The sequence below is a fragment of the Haliotis cracherodii genome, unplaced genomic scaffold, assembly GCF_022045235.1.
Source record: "Haliotis cracherodii isolate W230 unplaced genomic scaffold, xgHalCrac1.p SCAF_5, whole genome shotgun sequence".
NCBI classification, from domain to species: Eukaryota; Metazoa; Mollusca; class Gastropoda; order Lepetellida; family Haliotidae; genus Haliotis; species Haliotis cracherodii.
This window is the reverse complement of record NW_027266308.1, coordinates 62070672-62092269: the sequence shown is the minus strand read 5'-3', so window position 1 is coordinate 62092269 and position 21598 is coordinate 62070672. Positions and strand designations below refer to the sequence as shown.

The following is a 21598-nucleotide window of genomic DNA, read 5'->3' as shown; positions in this document are numbered from 1 at the left end:
TTTTAATACTCTCCCACAGCCATGTATTTCAGTGAACCTCAGATTTCTCAAGATATCTGCATTATGTTGATTACCTTATATATATTCTCAGCATAGTATTGACAATCTTAACTTTAACTTTCTCTTTTGATTCAGAGACCACTTTACTGTTATAGTATCTGGTATTTTGTATTGATGGGTGGATAATGCCACTGGTAAAATGTTTTCAGATAACTTTGCTTTGAGTTGTTTTTGTTGGCTTAGTTTGTCAGCAATATGAATATTGTAAATTGAGTCTGGACCAGACAATCCAGTGATCAACGTCATGGACTTCGATTCCACGAAATTGGGATATGATGACATGAATCAACCAAGCCAGTGAGTCTGACCACCGATCCCGTTAGTCGCCTCTTACAACAAGCATAGTCGCCTCTTACGACAAGCATAGTCGCCTTTTACGAAAAAGGGTTGCTGAAGTCATATTCGGTATAGCAAGACACCTGATAACTAACTGAGGCATGTAAATGGAGATAAACATCTTTAAAAAGTAACTTGCCATCCTATTTTCATACTGGGATATCCACCATCAGCTACACACGTCCTACATAAAGAGAGCATAAAGGCTCTGACGCTCAGCTGAAATATGATGAAATAACGAAATAACATATACAATTGGAGCAAATTCTTGTCAGCAAGTATTTCAGACAGGTCAATAGGTCTTTAAGGTAGTTAGTTTAAGAGGATATGTCAAAACCTTTTCAGTTACACTGGCAAAATCGTACATGTGAAGGTTAAAGGTTGTTGTTTGATCAAAATTCAAACTATGCTATGCTTGTTTGTTGTTTAATGCCACACTCGGCAATATTCCAGCTACCAGGTATATGATAGCGGTCTGTAAATAATCAGTGATTTTATTTGAAACACCTGATTGACCAATCAGAATCAGTTACTTCCCCAAGGTATGGCAGAATGTAACATACACAGATTTGGCAAAATAACCCAAATATTTCTTCCAACATTGTACTAGTCTCAGGACATAGGTGACAAGTGGCTACGTGTTATCTTTAGTTCTAGAGGTGATGATCAAAAACAAAGTTAACAAAACTTCATTCATTTATTCAATATACAATATTGCACATTCTCTTATACAAAGAAAATATCAACGACTTGATGATCCTAACTATAATCACACAATGTTTACAATTATAGACCATATTACATGTATATAGTCTCTGTAATAATTCATGAATTAATGCCAACACTGCAATTCTGTACAAATGTACTGTTTGAAATAGTAATCAATTCTTTTTTGGCCATTAATTCTGAGCATTGAAAGGTTTGTATAGAAATCATAGAAATAACTAGTTAACAAAGTTATTACTACCAGTGGTTATAAAAGACAGACAGCAATGAGGAGAAAAAAATACAAGGGAGAACAGAAGGCCAAACATAGAGTGTAAAATATCAACGAAAAGGAATAGTGAAACAAGATATAACTATATGTAATTAGATTATGGAAAGAATAAACAAACTTTGACATTTATTTGAAATTCTTATGAATCCTGTTTCAGGTAAGTTCACATTTTACATAGGTCCTTGGATGGCTAAGGTCACTGGCCAAATTAGTAAGAAATCACTGTACATATATCCTGCACAATCAATATTCACAAATGAATACTATTTATTACACATACACATATAGATACATAGATCCATCCATTCATTCATACATAATTAATTGATTACATCATAATGTAATGAACAGTTTATAGAAGGCCCATAAGTCTGTCACTTGTGCCTAATCCATTTGATATTGCAATAAAAATATGTTTAATAAATAAGGAAATTGTCATTTTGATATGTAATATGTATCATTTTGTTTCTTTTAATCACAAGTGATGGGCAACAGTACTTTAACACAAGGTTGTTCTCTATCTCATCACCATCAGATCCGTCACACCAATAGAATACCTCCCTGCTTCAAGATCAGAGGACACCTTCATAGGAGGTTGTTGCATCAGGTGAGCATTGTAATCAACCAACCATCTTTGAGGTCAAATCATTCTACATTTTTGGTATGAGTGAGTTATATCTGATTTCTGTATCTTAAAACCAACTAAAACGTCAAGTTCCAGATGTAGATGAATACGGTCACTACGTTGTTGCAGATATTTATGCACCTTGTCATTTCGGAGCACCATGGCAATTCACAGAAAGGGAGGACTATGAAAGGAATACTTGTGTTGTGGGTTTTCATTTGTACAAATCATATTTTCTGAACTGAGGTTTGTTTGTTGTTTAACGCCCCACTCAGCAATATTCCTGCTATATGACAGTGGTCTGTAAATAATCGAGTCTGGACCAGACAATCCAGTGATTGAGGTGGTAAATATGGAAAAGAAATTAAGTCAAATGTTTTTAGAAAGCTGATAACAAATTGGCTAAAGGGCCCCAGCATTCTTCATTGGAAGGAGGTCAAAGTTCGCTCAGGGTTCGCCTGATGTGAACTTCTATAGAGCTGTCCTCAGGTCTTCATGAAGAGAAGTATCATATCGAAGTAAAAGATTTAATTTGATTGAGATTGGGTAGTTATCAAATTAGCTTGTCTGTCACAGACACCTCAATAACAATAAACAAAGAGGTTTACTTCTTCCAAATGTGATCGTTGAGTTTCATGGATCTTACCACAATGTCCTTGTTAGTTCAGTTAGATACAAACAATGTAACTGATATTCATTAATGGTCTACAAGTGATATAACAATACAGTTGCAGTGTCATCATCACTCCGTTGCTTGGCCCCACACATGGATATCACAGTCAAGGTTTGGGTTTTCTGGTCCATCGCTACTCGGATGTTGAGAGGACTTCACCGTAAGAGTTCCATATCTTGTAATCCGTGGACAAATATTCTCTCACTAGAAACAAAAAGATATAGATATACTGATACACAGTGACTATTGCAATAGACTGATACACAGTGACTATTGCAATACAGTGATACACAGTGACTATTGCAATACAGTGATACACAGTGACTGTTGCAATACAGTGATACACAGTGACTATTGCAATAGACTGATACACAGTGACTATTGCAATACAGTGATACACAGTGACTGTTGCAATACAGTGATACACTGTGACTATTGCAATAGACTGATACACAGTGACTGTTGCAATACAGTGATACACAGTGACTATTGCAATAGACTGATACACAGTGACTATTGCAATAGATTGATACACAGTGACTATTACAATACAGTGATACACAATGACTATTGCAATACAGTGATACACAGTGACTATTGCAATACAGTGATACACAGTGACTATTGCGATAGACTGATACACAGTGACTATTGCAATACAGTGATACACAGTGACTATTGCAATAGATTGATACACAGTGACTATTGCAATAGATTGATACACAGTGACTATTGCAATACAGTGATACACAGTGACTATTGCAATACAGTGATACACAGTGACTATTGCAATACAGTGATACACAGTGACTATTGCGATAGACTGATACACAGTGACTATTGCAATACAGTGATACACAGTGACTATTGCAATACAGTGATACACAGTGACTATTGCAATACAGTGATACACAGTGACTATTGCAATACAGTGATACACAGTGACTATTGCAATACAGTGATACACAGTGACCATTGCGATAGACTGATACACAGTGACTATTGCAATACAGTGATACACAGTGACTATTGCAATACAGTGATACACAGTGACTATTGCAATACAGTGATACACAGTGACTATTGCGATAGACTGATACACAGTGACTATTGCAATACAGTGATACACAGTGACTATTGCAATACAGTGATACACAGTGACTATTGCAATGCAGTGATACACAGTGACTATTGCAATACAGTGATACACAGTGACTACTGCGATAGACTGATACACAGTGACTATTGCAATACAGTGATACACAGTGACTATTGCGATAGACTGATACACAGTGACTATTGCAATACAGTGATACACAGTGACTATTGCAATACAGTGATACACAGTGACTATTGCGATAGACTGATACACAATGACTATTCCAATACAGTGATACACAGTGACTATTGCAATACAGTGATACACAGTGACTATTGCAATACAGTGATACACAGTGACTATTGCGATAGACTGATACACAGTGACTATTGCAATACAGTGATACACAGTGACTATTGCAATACAGTGATACACAGTGACTATTGCAATACAGTGATACACAGTGACTATTGCGATAGACTGATACACAGTGACTACTGTTCTCCACTTGGAACTTGTTTGTATTCTACATTATATGGGAGTGCTGCCCATTTAAATCTCATGGTTCAATCTCATAACGTTAACAGGATAAAAAACAGAAATAAGATCTCACACATTTTAACACATGACACATATTTTTTCTTTCACTCAAAACATATAGATTTAAAAATATGAAAAAAGAGGTGTTAAGATAGATGATACATGGGACTGCTCACCTGTGGTCAGTTTGAACTTGGCACTCGGTGACACCTGTATGGATCGGGGGTCAATGCAGCACCCGGACTGAGTGAACTCAGGGATCTTGAAGTAAAGCTGTCAACAAACAGAGAAATGCATCACATTCCTTCTGACCTGATTGCCTTGGTAACAGTAACGGAAGACACTGTCTTCTTCAGGCAGTGATTCTCTATATGTCTTGTATACTATGGTTAATGTTACTACAAATAGAATACTGTATTCACCATATTAAGCGCCTTGTTCCATCAAGTGTCCCCTCACCCATTTCAAGACCAAGTTTTAAGTAATCTTTACAAGCACCCCCTATATTAAAGACCCAAAATTTACATGAAGTCTATATTTTCTTGTGTATATCACATATTTCTTTTACAGAAACGAGCAATAAAGATCATGTCCATTACTGCTTTGTAACTATTATCAAATTTGTTTTTAGTTTCATCAACATTTGTTCACTTCTACTCGATCTCTGAAAACAGAGGTAACTTGTGTATGTGTACCCATTGTTTAAGATAGCTACGCCATAAATCGCAAAAAACAATGAAGAACGTAGCGTGGTTTGTTTCACAGTAAAACATTGTTCTATCATGAAGTCATTTCTGGAGGTTCGAATATGCACTCGCAACTTGATGATTTCATGTATTGCAACCAAAAGTGGGAGAGATATGACAATCGGTATTAGGAGAAAAGGTACAGATAATCAACGTGAGGACTATGAGAATATGCAGGAAATACCAAACTTAACTGCCATGTTCGTAAATTGGACTTGTCCGACATTGCCGAGGTCAATTCTATTCAGGGAGTCATCCTTATTTAAATATGGGTAAATATTTTAACAGCTTGTACATTTTAGTAACATGCCCTTAAAGAGGCTGTACATAACGTTGATATATCATATAAAAAATAAACGATTTGTGATAGTTGTTTATCGTACAATAAAACACTGCAGGGAAAATAAACCACTCCCGACTGCGCCCCTCATGGCTCCCTCCCACTCGTCGTTTGTTTCTTAAATAAAAGACTCTTTTTGTCCATTATCTAATTGTCCAGGGTGCTTATTATGGCGAATACAGGAACAGATTTATAACATTTTCAGAAAACACTTCCCATCTTCACTGATGGCTTCATATCATATCTGATATTCTATGGAACATTGTCTACAGCCAAAAAGAATCAATTTCTTGGATCTTGGAAACATGATCCTGCAGGACCTTACATTGGAGAAAAACATCATATGTCGTCAGAATTGCGAGTGTTGCAAGTATTTGATGCACAGGTACTGAGAGTGAGCTCAAGTTCCCTAGACACCAAATATTTAATAACACCTGCAAATATTAAAAAAACCTGCATATGTATTGACAGTAAAAAGACTAATGATAGTTCATATGATTAGTCAATATGACATCTGGGCATAAAACAAGTGTTTGTTTGTTTGTTTTGTTTTGTTTGACGCCGCATTAGCAATATAACAGCTATATGACGGGGGTCTGTAAATAATCAAGTCTGGACCAGACAATCCAGTGAATGATATCATGACCATCGATCCACGCACTTTGGATAGAATGATGTGCATCAACCAAGTCTTATCTTTGTGGCAAGGTCGACAGATGGGACTACCTGTGCATAAGAGCTTTGTCCTGAACAGAACCTGTCCTCCGGTGATGATGGAGAGAGGGCTGGTCCAGAGAACTGAAGGTTGGCGGACATTGTCACCTCCAGGGTCTTGCTGGGGAACTTCTGACCTGGGGCACAACATGTGTTGGATTAAACTGGTGCCCAACAGACGTAATACATGTTAATTACTATGGTTTCAGTTAAAAAAAACCAGTTAACAAAAGTTTTAATTCACTATTCGCTGTAAGTGCCCCGTGAACTTGGACAAATGACGAAGAGGGTGCTTGTTGCATCCATTCATTAGTTAGCTTCATGTGTCAGGGATGGAGTGGTAGAGAACAGACTTCAATAGTTTAGTAAACTACCTTTTTTTTATAATAGTCACTTTTTGTTAGGGGTGCTTAGTACAGCGAACAAGGTGACATTTCTACTTCCTGCCACTGAAATAGCAGTTACTAGAATGAGTGAAAATAATTTAGGTTGGTCAAAACAAACCAGTGGTTGATAGCATGAACATTAATACAAATTAATTTCAGAGCTAGGCCATTCATGATAACCAACCGAATCATGCATGGTGGACTGTGAACCTATTTGCCCTGCATCCCCTCTGAGGCTGCTGTAACATGAGGGACTGTGAGACTCGGATGTCACAACAAGCTGTGACACTCGGATGTTACAACAAGCTGTGAGACTCGGATGTTACAACAAGCTGTGAGACTCGGATGTTACAACAAGCTGTGAGACTCGGATGTTACAACAAGGTGTGACACTCGGATGTTACAACAAGCTGTGACACTCGGATGTTACAACAAGCTGTGAGACTCGGATGTTACAACAAGCTGTGACACTCGGATGTTACAACAAGCTGTGACACTCGGATGTTACAACAAGCTGTGAGACTCGGATGTTACAACATGCTGTGAGACTCGGATGTTACAACAAGCTGTGACACTCGGATGTTACAACAAGCTGTGACACTCGGATGTTACAACAAGCTGTGAGACTCGGATGTTACAACAAGCTGTGACACTCGGATGTTACAACAAGCATGTGGACTGTGAACCTGTTGGTCCTGCATCCCCTCTGAGGCTGCTGTTACATGAGGGACTGTGACAGTTTAACACTCACCAACATTCCACACCAGGATAGTTTTATCAGGTGCCAGTGTCACACTTCCCTGAGAAGAGGAGGAATCATGCATCGATATGCTTCCTCTGTAACAAAAGAGTGTATTAATGAACACGGCGCACAGAATGACAAATGCTACATACAGGATCATGATAACATAAGGCTAAAAAACATAATAATCTTGGTTCTCAGGCACCACCTGCATCATCATAAAGTTCACTGCCGCCCGTTTTGTTTTTATGTCCTTTAATAAAAACAAAAACAAAATCCTTAAATATTCCAAGTTCAACAGTAGTCAAATACAGCATTCCAGTACTTTACTTGTCAAGGAATACAATTATATAGGGAGGCCCTTTCCCAGGTTGATTGTACACAATTGTATATTTGGTTACACAACCGCTTATTTGCTTAAGAAATAGTTTGAAGAACCAAGTAAGAAAAAAAACAACACATCGCCACCCACCCGCACTACATTTTCAAAAACATTGCCTGGGAACCAATTCTTTTATTTTCTTAAGTGAGTTAGTGAGTATTGTTTTATGCCGCTTTTAGCAATATTCCAGCAATATCACGGCGGGGGACACCAGAAATGGGCTTCACACAATGTACCCATGTCGGGAATCAAACCCGGGTCTTCGGCGTGACAAGCGCACGCTTTAACCACTAGGCTACCTGACTGCCCTATTTTCTTCAGCCTAACCTACAATGTTGATCTCAGATTAATCAGATAATCCTATGTTCCATACACATGTCGCTGAACAGAGAAGCATTGATACAAGCAGTATTTAAGTATGGGTTGTGTGATTATTATGGTGAATGTTGAACTTGTAGCAATGGCACTAGTTTACAAACTGTGCTCTCACCTGTTGAAGAAAGGTATCTGCACCTCACAGTAATCAAACATGTTCTTCACTTGGTTGTTGAGTTTTAACTTGACAGTCAGATTGGCAATCTTAGCATCACACTGTCAAAAGTAAGCAGATTGAAAAGTACATGATGGCAGTTCTCAAAATAATAATAAATTCATTGGGCAGTGAATAAGTATGTTTGTTTGTTAGTTGTTTAACACAGCAAATGCAAGTGATACGAGAGATTGAATCTTACTGGTCATTAGGAAGGAACAGAGAAGGGACATAACTAATAATATCCACTGGTGGTGCTACGATCGAGCCATGAAATTCAAGCCTAGGGTGGAAAATGAGCATTTCTGATTAAATGCAATGTTTTTATACTTACCTGATGCTTCACAGTGCTATAGGTGTAGCGGCAGGTAAGGTAAAACCTGGACATTCATAGTCAGTTGACACTATGTCTCGGGAAGATGCATTTTTGTCACAACTTGATACAACAAACATAATCCTATGAACCATGAAACAAATTCAACATGTTGCAGTTTTGTTAGTTATAACATGACCAGCCTCACTTTCATCTGGTAGACTCCAAATATGGGCAGCTCCTGTAGTCCGGTCACAGAGTACTGACACAGGGTGAACATCTCCGTGGGGGGGATGAAGCGGAGGCGGCGAGGGGGAGGGTGGGACTGGGTCATGCTCGCTGGAATGAGAGAAACATCGGATGACTGTAGTGTCCTTCCTGAGCCTAATTACAGAAAAAAATATGAGTTTCCGAAGTACATTTATTTATATAACAAAGAATGATCATATTTAATTAGTGAGTTGGGTTTAACGCCGATTTTAACAGTAGTATTCCAGTTATATGACAGCGTGTCAGCTTAATGTGGGAGGAAAGCCCGAAGTGATGCAGGTCTCAGACGTGAACCACTTCGGTGAAACCCACGAGCACGGGCATGGTGCTGACAAACCTAGAAACATAATCGGGTTTTTGATAATAGTTACTAGGCAATTATAATGACGCATAATGACAAAATGCCCAGTATTCTTCTTAAGTTTCTTTTGTTTGCTTGTTGTTTAATGGCGCACTCAACAATATTCAAGCTATATGACGGCGGCCTATAAAATAATTGACTTTGGGCCAGAAAGTCTGGTGATTGATATTGCAAGCAACAGCCCATGTCGACGGGGCACGATGACACGCAATCAACCACGTCACCGAGCATGATCACCCGATCCAGTCAGTCTTATGACCAGCATAAATTGCTGCATGGGGGTTATTCTAAATTGAATCCCAATGGGGTCATGTTACTTTAACTGATTCATATTTTGATATCTATTTGAGGAATTAGATCTCAAAGTTCAAGATTTTTATAGGAGCAGATAGTTTGATCAGACATTCTTAATTAATCCTGTCCAGAAGAGAGTGAGTGTGTGAGTTGGGTTTAAGGCCACTTTTAACAGTATTCCAGTTATATCGCAGCATGTTAGCTTAATGTGGGAGGAGAGCCCGAAGTGATGCAGGTGTCCGACGTTTACCACTTCGGTGAAACCAACGAGCAGAGGTATGGTGCTGACAAACCTAGAAACATAATCGGGGCGAATTGGGAATTGAACCCACAATCATAAGTTTCTGGCGTGCCCAAGGGACCCAACTATGCAGAGCGAATCGTGGCGCCTTAGACGACTAGGCCACCCGTGCCCCCAGAATGCAGAAGTAGACGTTCCGTCTCTACACTCACCTGCATCAACAATTCCTGAGTCTGCACTTTGGACACAGGGATGTATAAGCAAGTGATCGAGGGCAACACAGTCCCCATCACTCTGGTGTGACACATTCAGTGTGATGTCCGACAGAGCGCCCTCTAGGTCAGCGCGACATGACACGGAGCCGTACACATCCCATGAGTCGTGTGTTTCTCCTTGCTCACACTGAAACACAAATAACAATATGGGCTGTAATTTAACAGATATCTTTGATCATGTTGATAGAGAAAGCCCGTATTGAATTCATTAGCCATCCATAACATGTCAAAGTGCATGGTCAAAAGGTCAAATTTTCATTTGTATTCTTTGTTTTTTAAGTTATTTGCATACTCTGATCAACTAATTTGTCTTCTTATATTTCTTGCGAGAAAAAGATGTAACACTGAAAACACACATCCTTCTTCACTGTTCTGTGGGCTCTTCTCACATAAACATGCTCCTGTCTGTATTTGCATTGCATCAACTTTATGATGCTGATTCAGATCTATTTAGACTCCTGTATTCGACGTAATAAATGCCCTCAGACATATTTGCTAATATATTAGCTAGTGAACAATCCCAATTAGCACCCCTTCCGATTGATCAATGTACATTTATTTATTCATGTATAACACGTACCCTTAAATATGGGCAATCAAATTCTGGAAAATATATTTGTCGTGTATAATACGCAAAGATGTTTCTTTTGAATCATTTCAGGCTGTCAGCATAAACCAGGAAATTTATGATGATTCTAATAAGAGCCCCCTATTTCTAATTTTGCGAGCACCTTGGGCGCTAATTACATCGAATACGGTAATCTTCTTTTAACCAACAGCCGTGTTTGTGATTTCCCTTTTCAATGATTTATGCTTTGTGACTAAGTGGGTTTAGCCACCCTGAAAAACCCATTCACTGCAACTTTGAGGTCATCCTTGTCGTTTAAGCTCTTTCCACGAAGGTGTTTTTTCAAACAGGTGGAAACCTTCACTTGGTACCAGGTCTGGCGAGTATGGAGGGTGAGGAAGTTCTTCAAACCCACATTGTCGGACAGAAGCGTTTGCAAGTCGAGAGGTGTGAGAAAAGGTACTGTCAATGAAATAGTAGAACTCCTGCAGTCAGCATTCCTAGCCGCTTTTCTTTGATAGAATCACTCAGGCGAAGAAGCAAATCAGCATAGTATGTACCGGTAATTGTCTTCTGACTTTCTAGGTAATCAACAAGGATCACACCCTTTGCATCCCAGAATACAGTGGCCATAACTTTCTTCAGTGAACTTGAAGACTTGAATTTCTTTGGTGCCGGAGAAGTGAAATGGTGCCATTCGATGGGTTGACGTTTTGACCAGGGATCATAGTGGTAGACCCATGTTTCATCATCAAGGCTTATTCTCCCAGCCTAAAACATAGCTTCCCAATGTGTAACAGTGGAATAGCTAGGGCACTTATCCCCATGAATTTATTGGGGAGTACTTTTCTCTAAAGTCATAAACTTGATGACTGCTTGGTACTCGTTCTTTTCCATTTCTGTGTCCATTTGAATACCACCATGTTCAACTGGCTGTCACTAATATACAAACTGCCTAAACAGACTAAATACACTTGCAATGAACTACTCAAATAGTACTACATTGACTAGTTCACTTTGTTATGGCCCATAGCTGAAAGTTAGTCACACTTAGAACATTTTAACCACCCCTTGTATCTGCCGAACTGTCACCCATGTTCGTGATATTAGATAGACAAATTAAACAAAAAACTTGGAAATTATATCTCTAAATAGTGAGAAAGGGAGTGAGAAATGGGCATCACACAATATACCCATGAGGGGAGTGGAACCAGTGCCTTCGGCATGATTTGTGAAAACTGTAACCATGAGACTTCGACTAAAACACTCCTTTTCATTCCTTTGTGGAAGAGAGATATCCCTACTTGTCTAGTGAAATCTTGTGGTGTTGACTTACCTGGGCTGCCTTTATACATTCTGACACAGAAAGGTAGATAACTCCTTTTCCCTTGTGGAGCAGAGGTTTCCAAGCTGGTTGCTGCACAAATAAGTGAGTGTGAGTGAGTGAGTCAGGTTACATGATACAAGAATAGCACTTCATCACAGAATGGAACCCACATTTTTAAAATTAAGAAATAACACTTTAACCACAAGGCCATGCAAAAATAAATAAGTTGTAAATTTAATAAATTTTGAAAATCATTTCCATATTTTGGTTTATTCATTTTCGATCTGACTGAAAAATATATCTTTCTCCTTCAATGCATTATGTCCAGCATCTCTGCAATCTCATGAAATCAGATCTTTTACTCTCTGCGACACCTCCACTGATGGTTGCTTCAGGTGGGGCTCCGTTGGTAAATAAGCCAATCAGCTGTCAGCTTTCTAAAGCAGGTTTCGTTTCATTTTTATACCTCATTTTGGAAATTTCAATTTGAACCAATGACACCCCACACAGAGCACACAACAATAGCACAGCTATAATTTCTATTTTGGGGACTTGTTTTCGAGATACAAAACTAGATATGTTGGTTTGATTGCTTTACGCACTAATACCGAGAATTTAGACGCCTCGACACTGATTGGTTGATAAGAAAGTCCACCTGATACCTGAGTTCACCTGAAGGATCCTTAGATCCTCATTGTAGAGAGGTATCAGATTGGAATAAAAGATCTTATTTTAATGAGAATGTACCTTCTGTGACTTGGGAAGTGTGATGGGTCTCCCTGCTAACTTGGCCACTATGGATTCACAGCATGTGTCTCTCGGAGCTCCGAACGGCGCTGCTTCATTCAAGAAGTTATGGAGTTCTGTCAGCCGGGCAGGTAGCTGGAGTAGAGATGAGTGAGTAAGTGAGTTAGGTTCAACCCATCCTCCAGAGGCAATGACAAAAAAAGTCCAGTATCCACCCTTGCTGAACTAGGCTGGAATTTTATGGCTCGATTATGGTGCCATCGGTGGCTATTACAAGTTATGTCCCTTCCATCTCCCTCCTTTTGACCAATCAGATTACACCTCTCACATCACTTGCATTTGCTTCAAAAAAAATGGCAGTGCACAGTCAAGGGGATCTGATCGATAATCAAGATCTATGTTTTAATAAAACGGTCTTACCTCGCACAGTGTATCTAATCACTTGAGCATGATGATCAAAAACATGAAATCATTTGGAAAATGTCTGTCAACTCACAGTTGACAGTACAAATGTTTTGCAAATTCTGCAGTCGACTGAAATCAGCAGGTCTAGTTTATTACATGATTTTAATTGGATGATGCAGACAAAATGTAACTCCGGAATTCCAGCCTAGTTCGCAAGGGTCGAAACTGGACTTTTATAGTCAGTTTACGTCATTGCCTCGGGAAGATGGGTTCAACAGTGCCTTGAACATGATTTCAGTTATTGGACTCTGTGTCAATAAATGTGAGCGGACACCCCGGAATGACACCTGTTGAAGACGTTTATCACTTGTATGAAAGCAAAGAATTTAGCAAATCTGAGATTCAATTTCATGGCCCGTAGATCCTGCAAAAGGTAAGGGACACAACTCTGTAGAGAAAACATTCAGTAAGCACTGAAGTGTTGTGTCCTCTAAGTGTGACCTACCTCCTGACTGGTGGCTGCCCGAATGTACTCTGCCACACCACACAACAGGGAGAAGCCGAGTGACACCGATGGACTGAAATAGTGGGGAGGGAGTATTAATATCAGACTCAGCATATCCTTCATTATCCAGTATTCATATCTCCAATCCATTTTGATAAATACCCTGGATCCATTCATTTCAAAAGTAACATAATCTTATACTCAAGAGTAACATCAATATATCCAGGTCTCTTGTCAATAACTTTGCACAGGATTTCTACAGCTCTCTTGTCAATATGTGAGCACAGGATTTCTCCAGCTCTTTTATCAATACATTAGCACAGGATTTCTCCAGCTCTCTTGGCAATAAATTAGCACAGGATTTCTCCAGCGCTCTTGTCAATAAATTAGCACAGGATTTCTACAGCTCTCGTCAATAAATTAGCACAGGATTTCTCCAACATGGTGTTCAAGATAATGGCACTCATATAGTGACATGCATGCAAGTGTGTGTGTGGCTGCTTGTAACTATTAGGACTTATGCCAGTAATAATCTTGGGTCAGTGACATACCATGCCACAGTTTAAGTTGACTTAAGCTTCATCTTTACTCAAACATCTACAAGTAAAAATTAATGTGTGCATCATCAGAAATAAATGCGAACATTAGCGACTTGTAGTGTAAACTCTGAGCTATAGAGACTAGAGTTATTGTCATTAAACAATATATCACGTGACAAACCAGTCCGTGTAGCACTGTGGGTACCCTGGTCCTACTCACTACACACCTGACCCGAGTACCCCAGTTACCCATCCCAGCCCTATACACCGCAGTGTTACAGAGATTGTCCAACCTATCCCCATTATAGTCTGTCCTTATGGCAAACAGGAAGTACTGGGGACAACCGCACCCAGATTGCAGGTCAAAGACATTTACCTCATTGGGTCCAACTCATGAGGTCGAGTATGGTGCTGACAGACCAAGGACCATGTTAGGGGCAAATCCGGGATTCAAACTCACAAGACCTGTGAAGATTCCGGGATAGAATAGGTCTTCAGCAACCCATGCTTGCCGTAAAAGGTGACTATGCTTGTCGTAAAAGGCGACTAACGGGATCGGGTGGTCAGGCTCACTGACTTGGTTGATGCATGTCATCGATCCCAATTGCGTGGATGGATGCTCATGATATTAATCACTGGATTGCCTGGTCCAGAAGCGACTATTTACAGACTGCCGTCATATAGCTGGAATATTGCTGAGTGCGGCGTTAAACAACAAACCAACCAACCAATCAAACTCACAATCAGGAGATCCTGGTATGTGTAAGGTACGGAACTCACTGTAAAGGACTTAGCCCACGGGGCATCCTGTGCCCTGCCACATACACTTACATTTCTATGATGTTTGGTCTGAGATGGGCTCCTTGGGGCACATGCACCAGGCAGCAGTACAACACACCTTGCTGCAAAGTACAAACTAACTGTCAAATACACAATCCTCGAATACTCTTATTATTCAATTTTTTAACCTGAAAAATATTTATTCTTTGACTGTTTTTAAGATTTGAGAGACAAGAAATGTTTCCGTTGTTTGTGTATCACTCATTTCTTATGTCAACTTGGTCAAGGGTATCAATGAAAGAAGTCCCATACAAAAGTAAATTTGAATACAAAAGCAATAAAATAATTGCATCAAATATTTGGAAATTAGTTCACCATTGGTAGCTTTTGGAATTGTCTCTTCACACTTTACACCTTGTTTGCATATGACTTATATCTAGCACAAACACACACTACTACACTTTGATTGACCAGTTACAGAAATCGAGATAAAATGATGTTAAAATAACAAACACTTAACCAATAAAGTCACACTACATGTATTTAAAATTAATTTTTTTCTAATTTGGCCATATAGAAAGTATTACAAACTGTAATCAGTGGTTGTCTTGTCAACAACTTTTTGTGATATCTATTTGTTTTATCTATATATTTAATTCTATTTAATTCTACAAATCAAAAATATCAAAGTTTTTGTTTTGAATATGTATCATCAGACATTGTAATGTTTCTGCTACCACAAACCTGTTCAATGACAATAAAGGGCCAGATTCTACCACTACTGGTGTCCACTTCAAACACTGGTTTTTCATCCTGCTTTGAGCATTGGTCTCTGCTGCCAACAAACTAGAGAAAAGAAGTACATTGTTTTCTCACCACTTATTCAGTCTTCCAAACTTGCAGCAAACAAACCACAATCTTGTATATTATCCGATAACATTGGATGAATCAGTACAGCGGCACTGAATCTGTTGATCTATTTGTGGCATTAAACCATGAATATTCTATAGACAGAGATATTAGTAATAACAATAAGGTAAAACTAAAAGTTGCTTCCACAATACCATGATACATGCGATAAGCATCAGCTGTTTAACATGCTGAATGTGCATGCATATTACTTTCAATGAAGTGATGTTTTGTGAAACACATCACATATCATTATGGTTATTATGCCAATAATAAGCAAGATTGCAATTGACATTAATTTCCTGATCATCAATACCCTTCATGTCATAAATACTGTAAAATTCATAATTTTTATTTCACTGATTCAAGGATTTGTTTTATCAGAATATCATTAAGAATAATGACATTTAGCATTAGCCATTGAGAGACACTAATAAATGTCCAATACTACACATTCATGTTCTTATGCGACAACCATAACAATATAGTCCCATACCTCGCCTGTCGCCTGTGACAGTCCTGTCTCAACAAGCAGCTGCTGCAGGAACTGGGGCGAGTTGGGAATGGCAATATAGTTTGAACCTTCAATTTGTTTCGTCTTTTTCTCAACTGTTGGAAATTTTCTGAAATATTAATTATTTCACAAATCAAAATACAAACTTGCTAAAATACATACGAATATCACTTAGCATGTAAATTTGCAAAAGATCTGTATGTGTAAAGGTGTACCAAAGTCTATTGTTTATTTATATCATTAAGGGTAAAAAATAGTCAGTGTGTTCCATGACACTATCATCACAGATCACACTGACACAACACCATATTCTTTGGGTTTGGAGTTGTTAATTGAAGCGTCAAAAAATCTGTTGCGAAGTTACAGTTCACTAAATTGTCAGTTACCTGTAAAATAAATTCTTTGGAGATTTATTATTGGTGGAGGGTAGTTTAACTACCCATATTGCTCGTATACTCATGGGGACTCGGATATTTATGAGACTGTCAACAAATTATCTGGCTCTAACACATGATTTAGAATCCGGAAATGAACATGACCCGGAAGTGTTTACAATATTTGCTGAGCTAGCAGTATTTGTTTCGTAATCAGTGTAGGTTGTAATGGTATCAATACCTAAAAGCTACCAAATATGTATTTATTATTTGAATATATTACGTATATATTTGAATAAGTTAGACCTGTCAGTAGGTTTTTTGTTAGCACAAACAAAAAACAAAAATGTAGTTTCCCATACGACCTTCACCTTTGACACTTGACCTGTGTTGTTTAGCGGGACCCAGCTGTCTGTCAAGCTTAATCACCCACCGTCATCGCTAGGCCAAGCAAACCCGGCACCTGCGATTGGCTGGGTGGATTGGCTATAGGGAATGCGGATGTAGTGTTCCTCATTGAAGGGGTGAATGCAGACCGGCACGTCACATCTGGAACACGCACGCCTCGTGTCTTCACAGTTAACAAGCTCGTTGTGGCAAGACAGAGACCCATATAGTGTAAGACGATATATCCAAGATGTGATTGTTAGCCACCATACAATGCATTTGTCCGATCAAAGGAGTCATGGTGACATTTGATTATGAGGACCAGTCTGTGGAAGTTAATATCATCTTTGTTTTTTAAACTGTAAAATGTGACATGTAACACATTTCCATAATTTACAAAAAAAAATGTTTCTTTAAAGCACCTTAAGAGTTGCATAAATCCGTGACTTGAGATTTATTTGTCACGTTTTGATTTCAGACAAGATGCCTTCAAAACCACCTGACAAAGGTGGGACAGAGACAACAAAATCAAACCATACAGCAAGTCAAAAAGTGGAGCCTCGCAAAGCAACAGTGAAAATAGAGATTCCAAGATGGTTGTTTTTCAGCACATCAGTTCTTGTTGGCTTTATTTCTATCATGATAGGGAGCTACGTGGCCTATGTCAAAATGAGTCCAAGAACACCAAATATGGACATTCTCCATAATGTTGGCATAGAAGGTGTGCAGCTGTTTGAACTTCATGACAGAGATGGTGATGGCTATTTGTCAATTGAAGAATTTGAGCCATTCATATACAGGCTTCTGGAGTCAAATGTAAGTATAGTTACACAGTTATTTTTGTCATAGTTCTTCAAAATTAAGAAGTTAACCGAATGCCACTCATTTGGGGACCGGCCAAATGGTATCTTATGTAACAATGGCACCAACATTCCATGCAAACATGGCATCATATTGTTGAATCAGTATCATTGACTTCAGGTGAAAACAACGCTATATGGTATGTGCAATATGAATTTGATAGAAATATAAGAGAACCATCCTAATGATTTACTTTTCACATAAGACCCGTGAAGATTCCGGGTAGAATAGATCTTCAGCAACCCATGCTTGTCGTAAAAGGCGACTAACGGGATCGGGTGGTCAGGCTCGCTGACTTGGTTGATGCATGTCATCAATCCCAATTGCGTGGATCAATGCTCATGATATTAATCACTGGATTTTCTGGTCCAGACTCGATTATTTATAGACTGCCGTCATAGATCTGAAATATTGCTGAGTGCGGCGTTAAACAACAAACCAACCAACTTTTCACATAGCTGCAATATGCTGCACTGCTTTCTTTATCAGACTGCATCTACTGATCGCTGATACGTGACAAGTAATCAGCAATACTGATGTTGAGTTTTTCAACAGCCTTTATAAACTCCATCAAAATGCACTTTACAGAATATTGTTGGCATTTTTAAACTTCTAGCATGTCTAGCTCCCAAAACATTCACCTGTATGTACAACAAATATTCCTACTAAAAATATATGTTTGTTAAATCAGCCTCTCTGTTCAAATATCAAAAGGCCCTTTAATGGAGGTTATGCGATATTTACAGTTTGTTAATTTGTTCATTTTATAAATTCACTATCAGGAAAATATTGGCTTACAACATAGAGAGGACAGGTTGAGGCCTTTTATTGATCTGAATTATTGAGAATTTCATATTTCACAAAAACAAAGAATATTACTACAACAATTGTGTGTATATTTCTTTTACTCCTTAGTCCATGGACACTCCATGTAGAACAATTTATAGCAATTGTCAGTAACTAGTCCTCATTGGAATAAACAACATTTTCAAGTTATGCTATTGTCAATGTCATGATTATAATGTTATAATGTTATGACTTTGCATTGGTGACTTGCTTTTGATAGACAAGAAAAGACTTTAATCATGTTGATGTTTCAATACCCTTGAATTTAAGAAAATATTGACTTCAGAAAGTCCCTATTTTGAACAGAAATTACATTTCTTTCCCATTTTGTTTGTCAAAGACAAGTTTGGAATCCTAGATAAATCACTGTAGATGTCATCACACTACACTTTTCCACTGTTGATGGCTCACTATCTGTAATCAAGACTACTTTGTGTAGGTTTATTACTTTCATGTGTATGGTCCACCTCTATGATTATGTTTATTAGACAATAAAGCGTCACACGTATCTAATCATGCTAACCACAGTCCAGGCTACACTTGCTAAATGGCTGTCTTGAACAACCAGTAACCCCTCCTGGGTATAAAATTGATTTTGTTAGAGTGTCGATAGAACCCTGAAGATCACAATGCATCTAGCCTTAAAGGCACTCTCAGAAATCACATTTCTCTGATCCAAATAACTTATGATGATGCTCATTATATTATTCTGTGACATATATCTACTTTCTCGCAACTAAACTAGACAGATAGAAAATACAGAACACATGAACAAGCTTAATGAACATAATTCTAGGGTACCAGTAGTTTTGGATTATTTACGTTTTTTCTCCAAATATCGAAAGAAGATTTTGCAGATTAACTTGTTATCAAATGTCATGTAATATCAGGTATAGATATGTGATTCTGGACAGGTATGTGTGGAAGGTATAATTAAGTTTGAATTTCAGGATTTGATTAATGGGATATGTTTCAGATATTATTTAACATTCTACCATGAATTTAGAAATTACTTGATTCTGATTGGTCAATCAGAGGTTGTCAAATCACTATAAAACCCCTCTGATTGAAACAGACGATTTGACGGCTGCATCACTGCAGAAGCTAATATTGATAGAATAGACTGTTTTCCGTCATTGTCGGTAGGTATATTTAAATAATTATGTCTTCAATAAATCATTGCAAAATGCGGTTGCAGTTACTACAATATTCAGAGGATGTGTGGTAATACATTTCATGCAGAAAACATGACAGAAATCTTCAAAGATAATTTTCTTTAAAAGTTTTCGGGACATCAGAGAGCTTGGAATTTGGCACTTTTTTACATACAACTGTGACGTTATATCTTTGCGTCACAGTGAGCGATATGATGTCATGATGGTGACGTGTGGTATTCGTTAGGGATGCCCACCTCATGTTAGCTAACCAAGTTGACGTGCTTATATGTCTTATGTTCGAGTGAAGTATAAGGTGTAATCAAACTGCTTGAGCATATACAATGCCATATTCAGTTTCTAATACTGTAAATCTTGAAATTAACGTGAGCGTGAATTAAATGCAAAAAATGTGAGTGGTCTTTGCTCGCATTTTTAAACATCACATTTATATCAACAATAAGACATTTTGGATAGCAAAAATACAATTTAGACATACGCTGATGTATTCCACACCACTGTTTATTGAGCAGCACTTGTATATAAAGTATATAAACAATGTTATTCAAACACTAATTACATCATGTGAATTGTCACTGTTGGGGTCAAGAAAAGAGTTCTACTCACTTACATCATCACAGATCACACCTGCAAGTCCAGACAGACGCCACCCTTTGTTCTTTGCGACCTCGTCAGAGGCCGACACGAGCCAGCGCGCATGTATTGTTTTTGTGGAAGTACTTTACTCAGAGCTAATAAGCGGTGCTCTTTGATGTGTGATTGGATTAATCTAAGGTTGGATTAAGGTGATGATTCTACACCTGACTGGGGACATCTTTAGATAGATATCCACTGATGCTTGAGAGGAGGGGTAGTCGCATTCATATTGAGTGGCATTTTGGGCTAGGGTCCAGCGGTCGCATTCTTTTGGAGACGCATTAATTTCACGATTTACAGTATATGTGCGATAGCTCAATCATATTTAGCACTGGAAAATGGGCTTGATGTGGCAAAGGTAGAACAAGACTGTGATAAAAAGGATTGCCTCGGGATGATGAGGCCAAGCAGATACAGATGGATTACAAAGATAGCGAGACACTCGGTTCATTATAGTCATACTAGTGTTAGAGTTTAGTTTCTTCGTACAGTAGAACTCTAATGTGAACATGGAAAGTTCAAAAGACCGACCTGATTCATTTCTCTAAAGTTTGGAGGTTGCCCACCATTGTTATTGACCAGTAGTCGGCAGAGAGTGGCACTTTGGTCAGTACACTTGATACAGATCGTCAAATTCTTACACAGGTTTCGGTTTCAAGAGAAGTTGCAACTGAAAATCTGGGGTAGAACAGGTCTTCAAGAGGCATTGCAACTGAAATTCCGGGTTAGAATAGGTCTTTAGCCACCCATGCTTTCTGTAAAATGTGACTAACGGGATCGGGTGGTCAGGCTTGTCTGGTCCAGTTTATTTTTACAGATTGTCGTCATGAAGCTGGAATATTGCTGAGTGCGGCGATGAACAACAAACACAGATTGGCACTTTGGTCAGTACACTTGATACAGATGGTCCAATTCTTACACAGGTTTCGGTTTCAAGAGAAGTTACCAAACTAGCACAAATTCTACCTACCCAATTGGGCGTGAAATAACCACAACGGGTAGGTGGGGGTGGGTGGGTTGTGTGCGGATATTTGAAAAAAATGTAGAAGAAATAGCCGGACATGGTTTTCAAGATTCTCAAACTCCGCTTTGTGTTACATTT

The 21598-nt window shown here is 38.5% G+C and overlaps 2 protein-coding genes across 2 annotated transcripts in view; one reads left to right on the top strand and one right to left on the bottom strand.

Moving 5' to 3' along the window:
- Nucleotides 1-1217: 1217 nt before the first annotated feature.
- Nucleotides 1218-16745, bottom strand: LOC139442769 (AP-5 complex subunit mu-1-like). The gene is made up of 14 exons (XM_071223663.1): nt 16604-16745; nt 16200-16326; nt 15539-15640; nt 14846-14916; nt 13476-13548; nt 12566-12700; nt 11828-11908; nt 9861-10050; nt 8691-8821; nt 8131-8231; nt 7268-7353; nt 6143-6267; nt 4507-4603; nt 1218-2895 (listed from the first exon to the last, which is right to left on the bottom strand). The coding sequence occupies exons 1-14, from the start codon at nt 16675-16677 to the stop codon at nt 2825-2827; spliced, it is 1464 nt and encodes a 487-aa protein (XP_071079764.1). The 5' UTR covers nt 16678-16745; the 3' UTR covers nt 1218-2824.
- A 255-nt stretch (nt 16746-17000) lies between these two features.
- LOC139442025 (selenoprotein N-like) overlaps nt 17001-21598 on the top strand; it is a 36639-nt gene continuing 32041 nt past the window's right edge. The window contains exons 1-2 of the mRNA XM_071222778.1: nt 17001-17209; nt 17457-17794. Coding sequence (XP_071078879.1) covers nt 17462-17794 — 333 coding nt within the window. The 5' untranslated portion in view covers nt 17001-17209; nt 17457-17461. The remainder of the gene's footprint in view (nt 17210-17456; nt 17795-21598) is intronic.

Bases quoted from the DNA above. Each gene is read 5' to 3' on its own strand.
- LOC139442769 (XM_071223663.1), bottom strand. From the start codon at position 16,677: ATGAGTATACGAGCAATATGGGTAGTTAAACTACCCTCCACCAATAAT. The intron at 14,917-15,538 runs GTTTGTGGTAGC...TGTACTTTGCAG, and splicing joins CCTTTATTGTCATTGAACAG to CAAGGTGTGTTGTACTGCTG. The intron at 8,822-9,860 runs GTGAGTGTAGAG...CTCTCATTCCAG, and splicing joins CTCAGGAATTGTTGATGCAG to CGAGCATGACCCAGTCCCAC.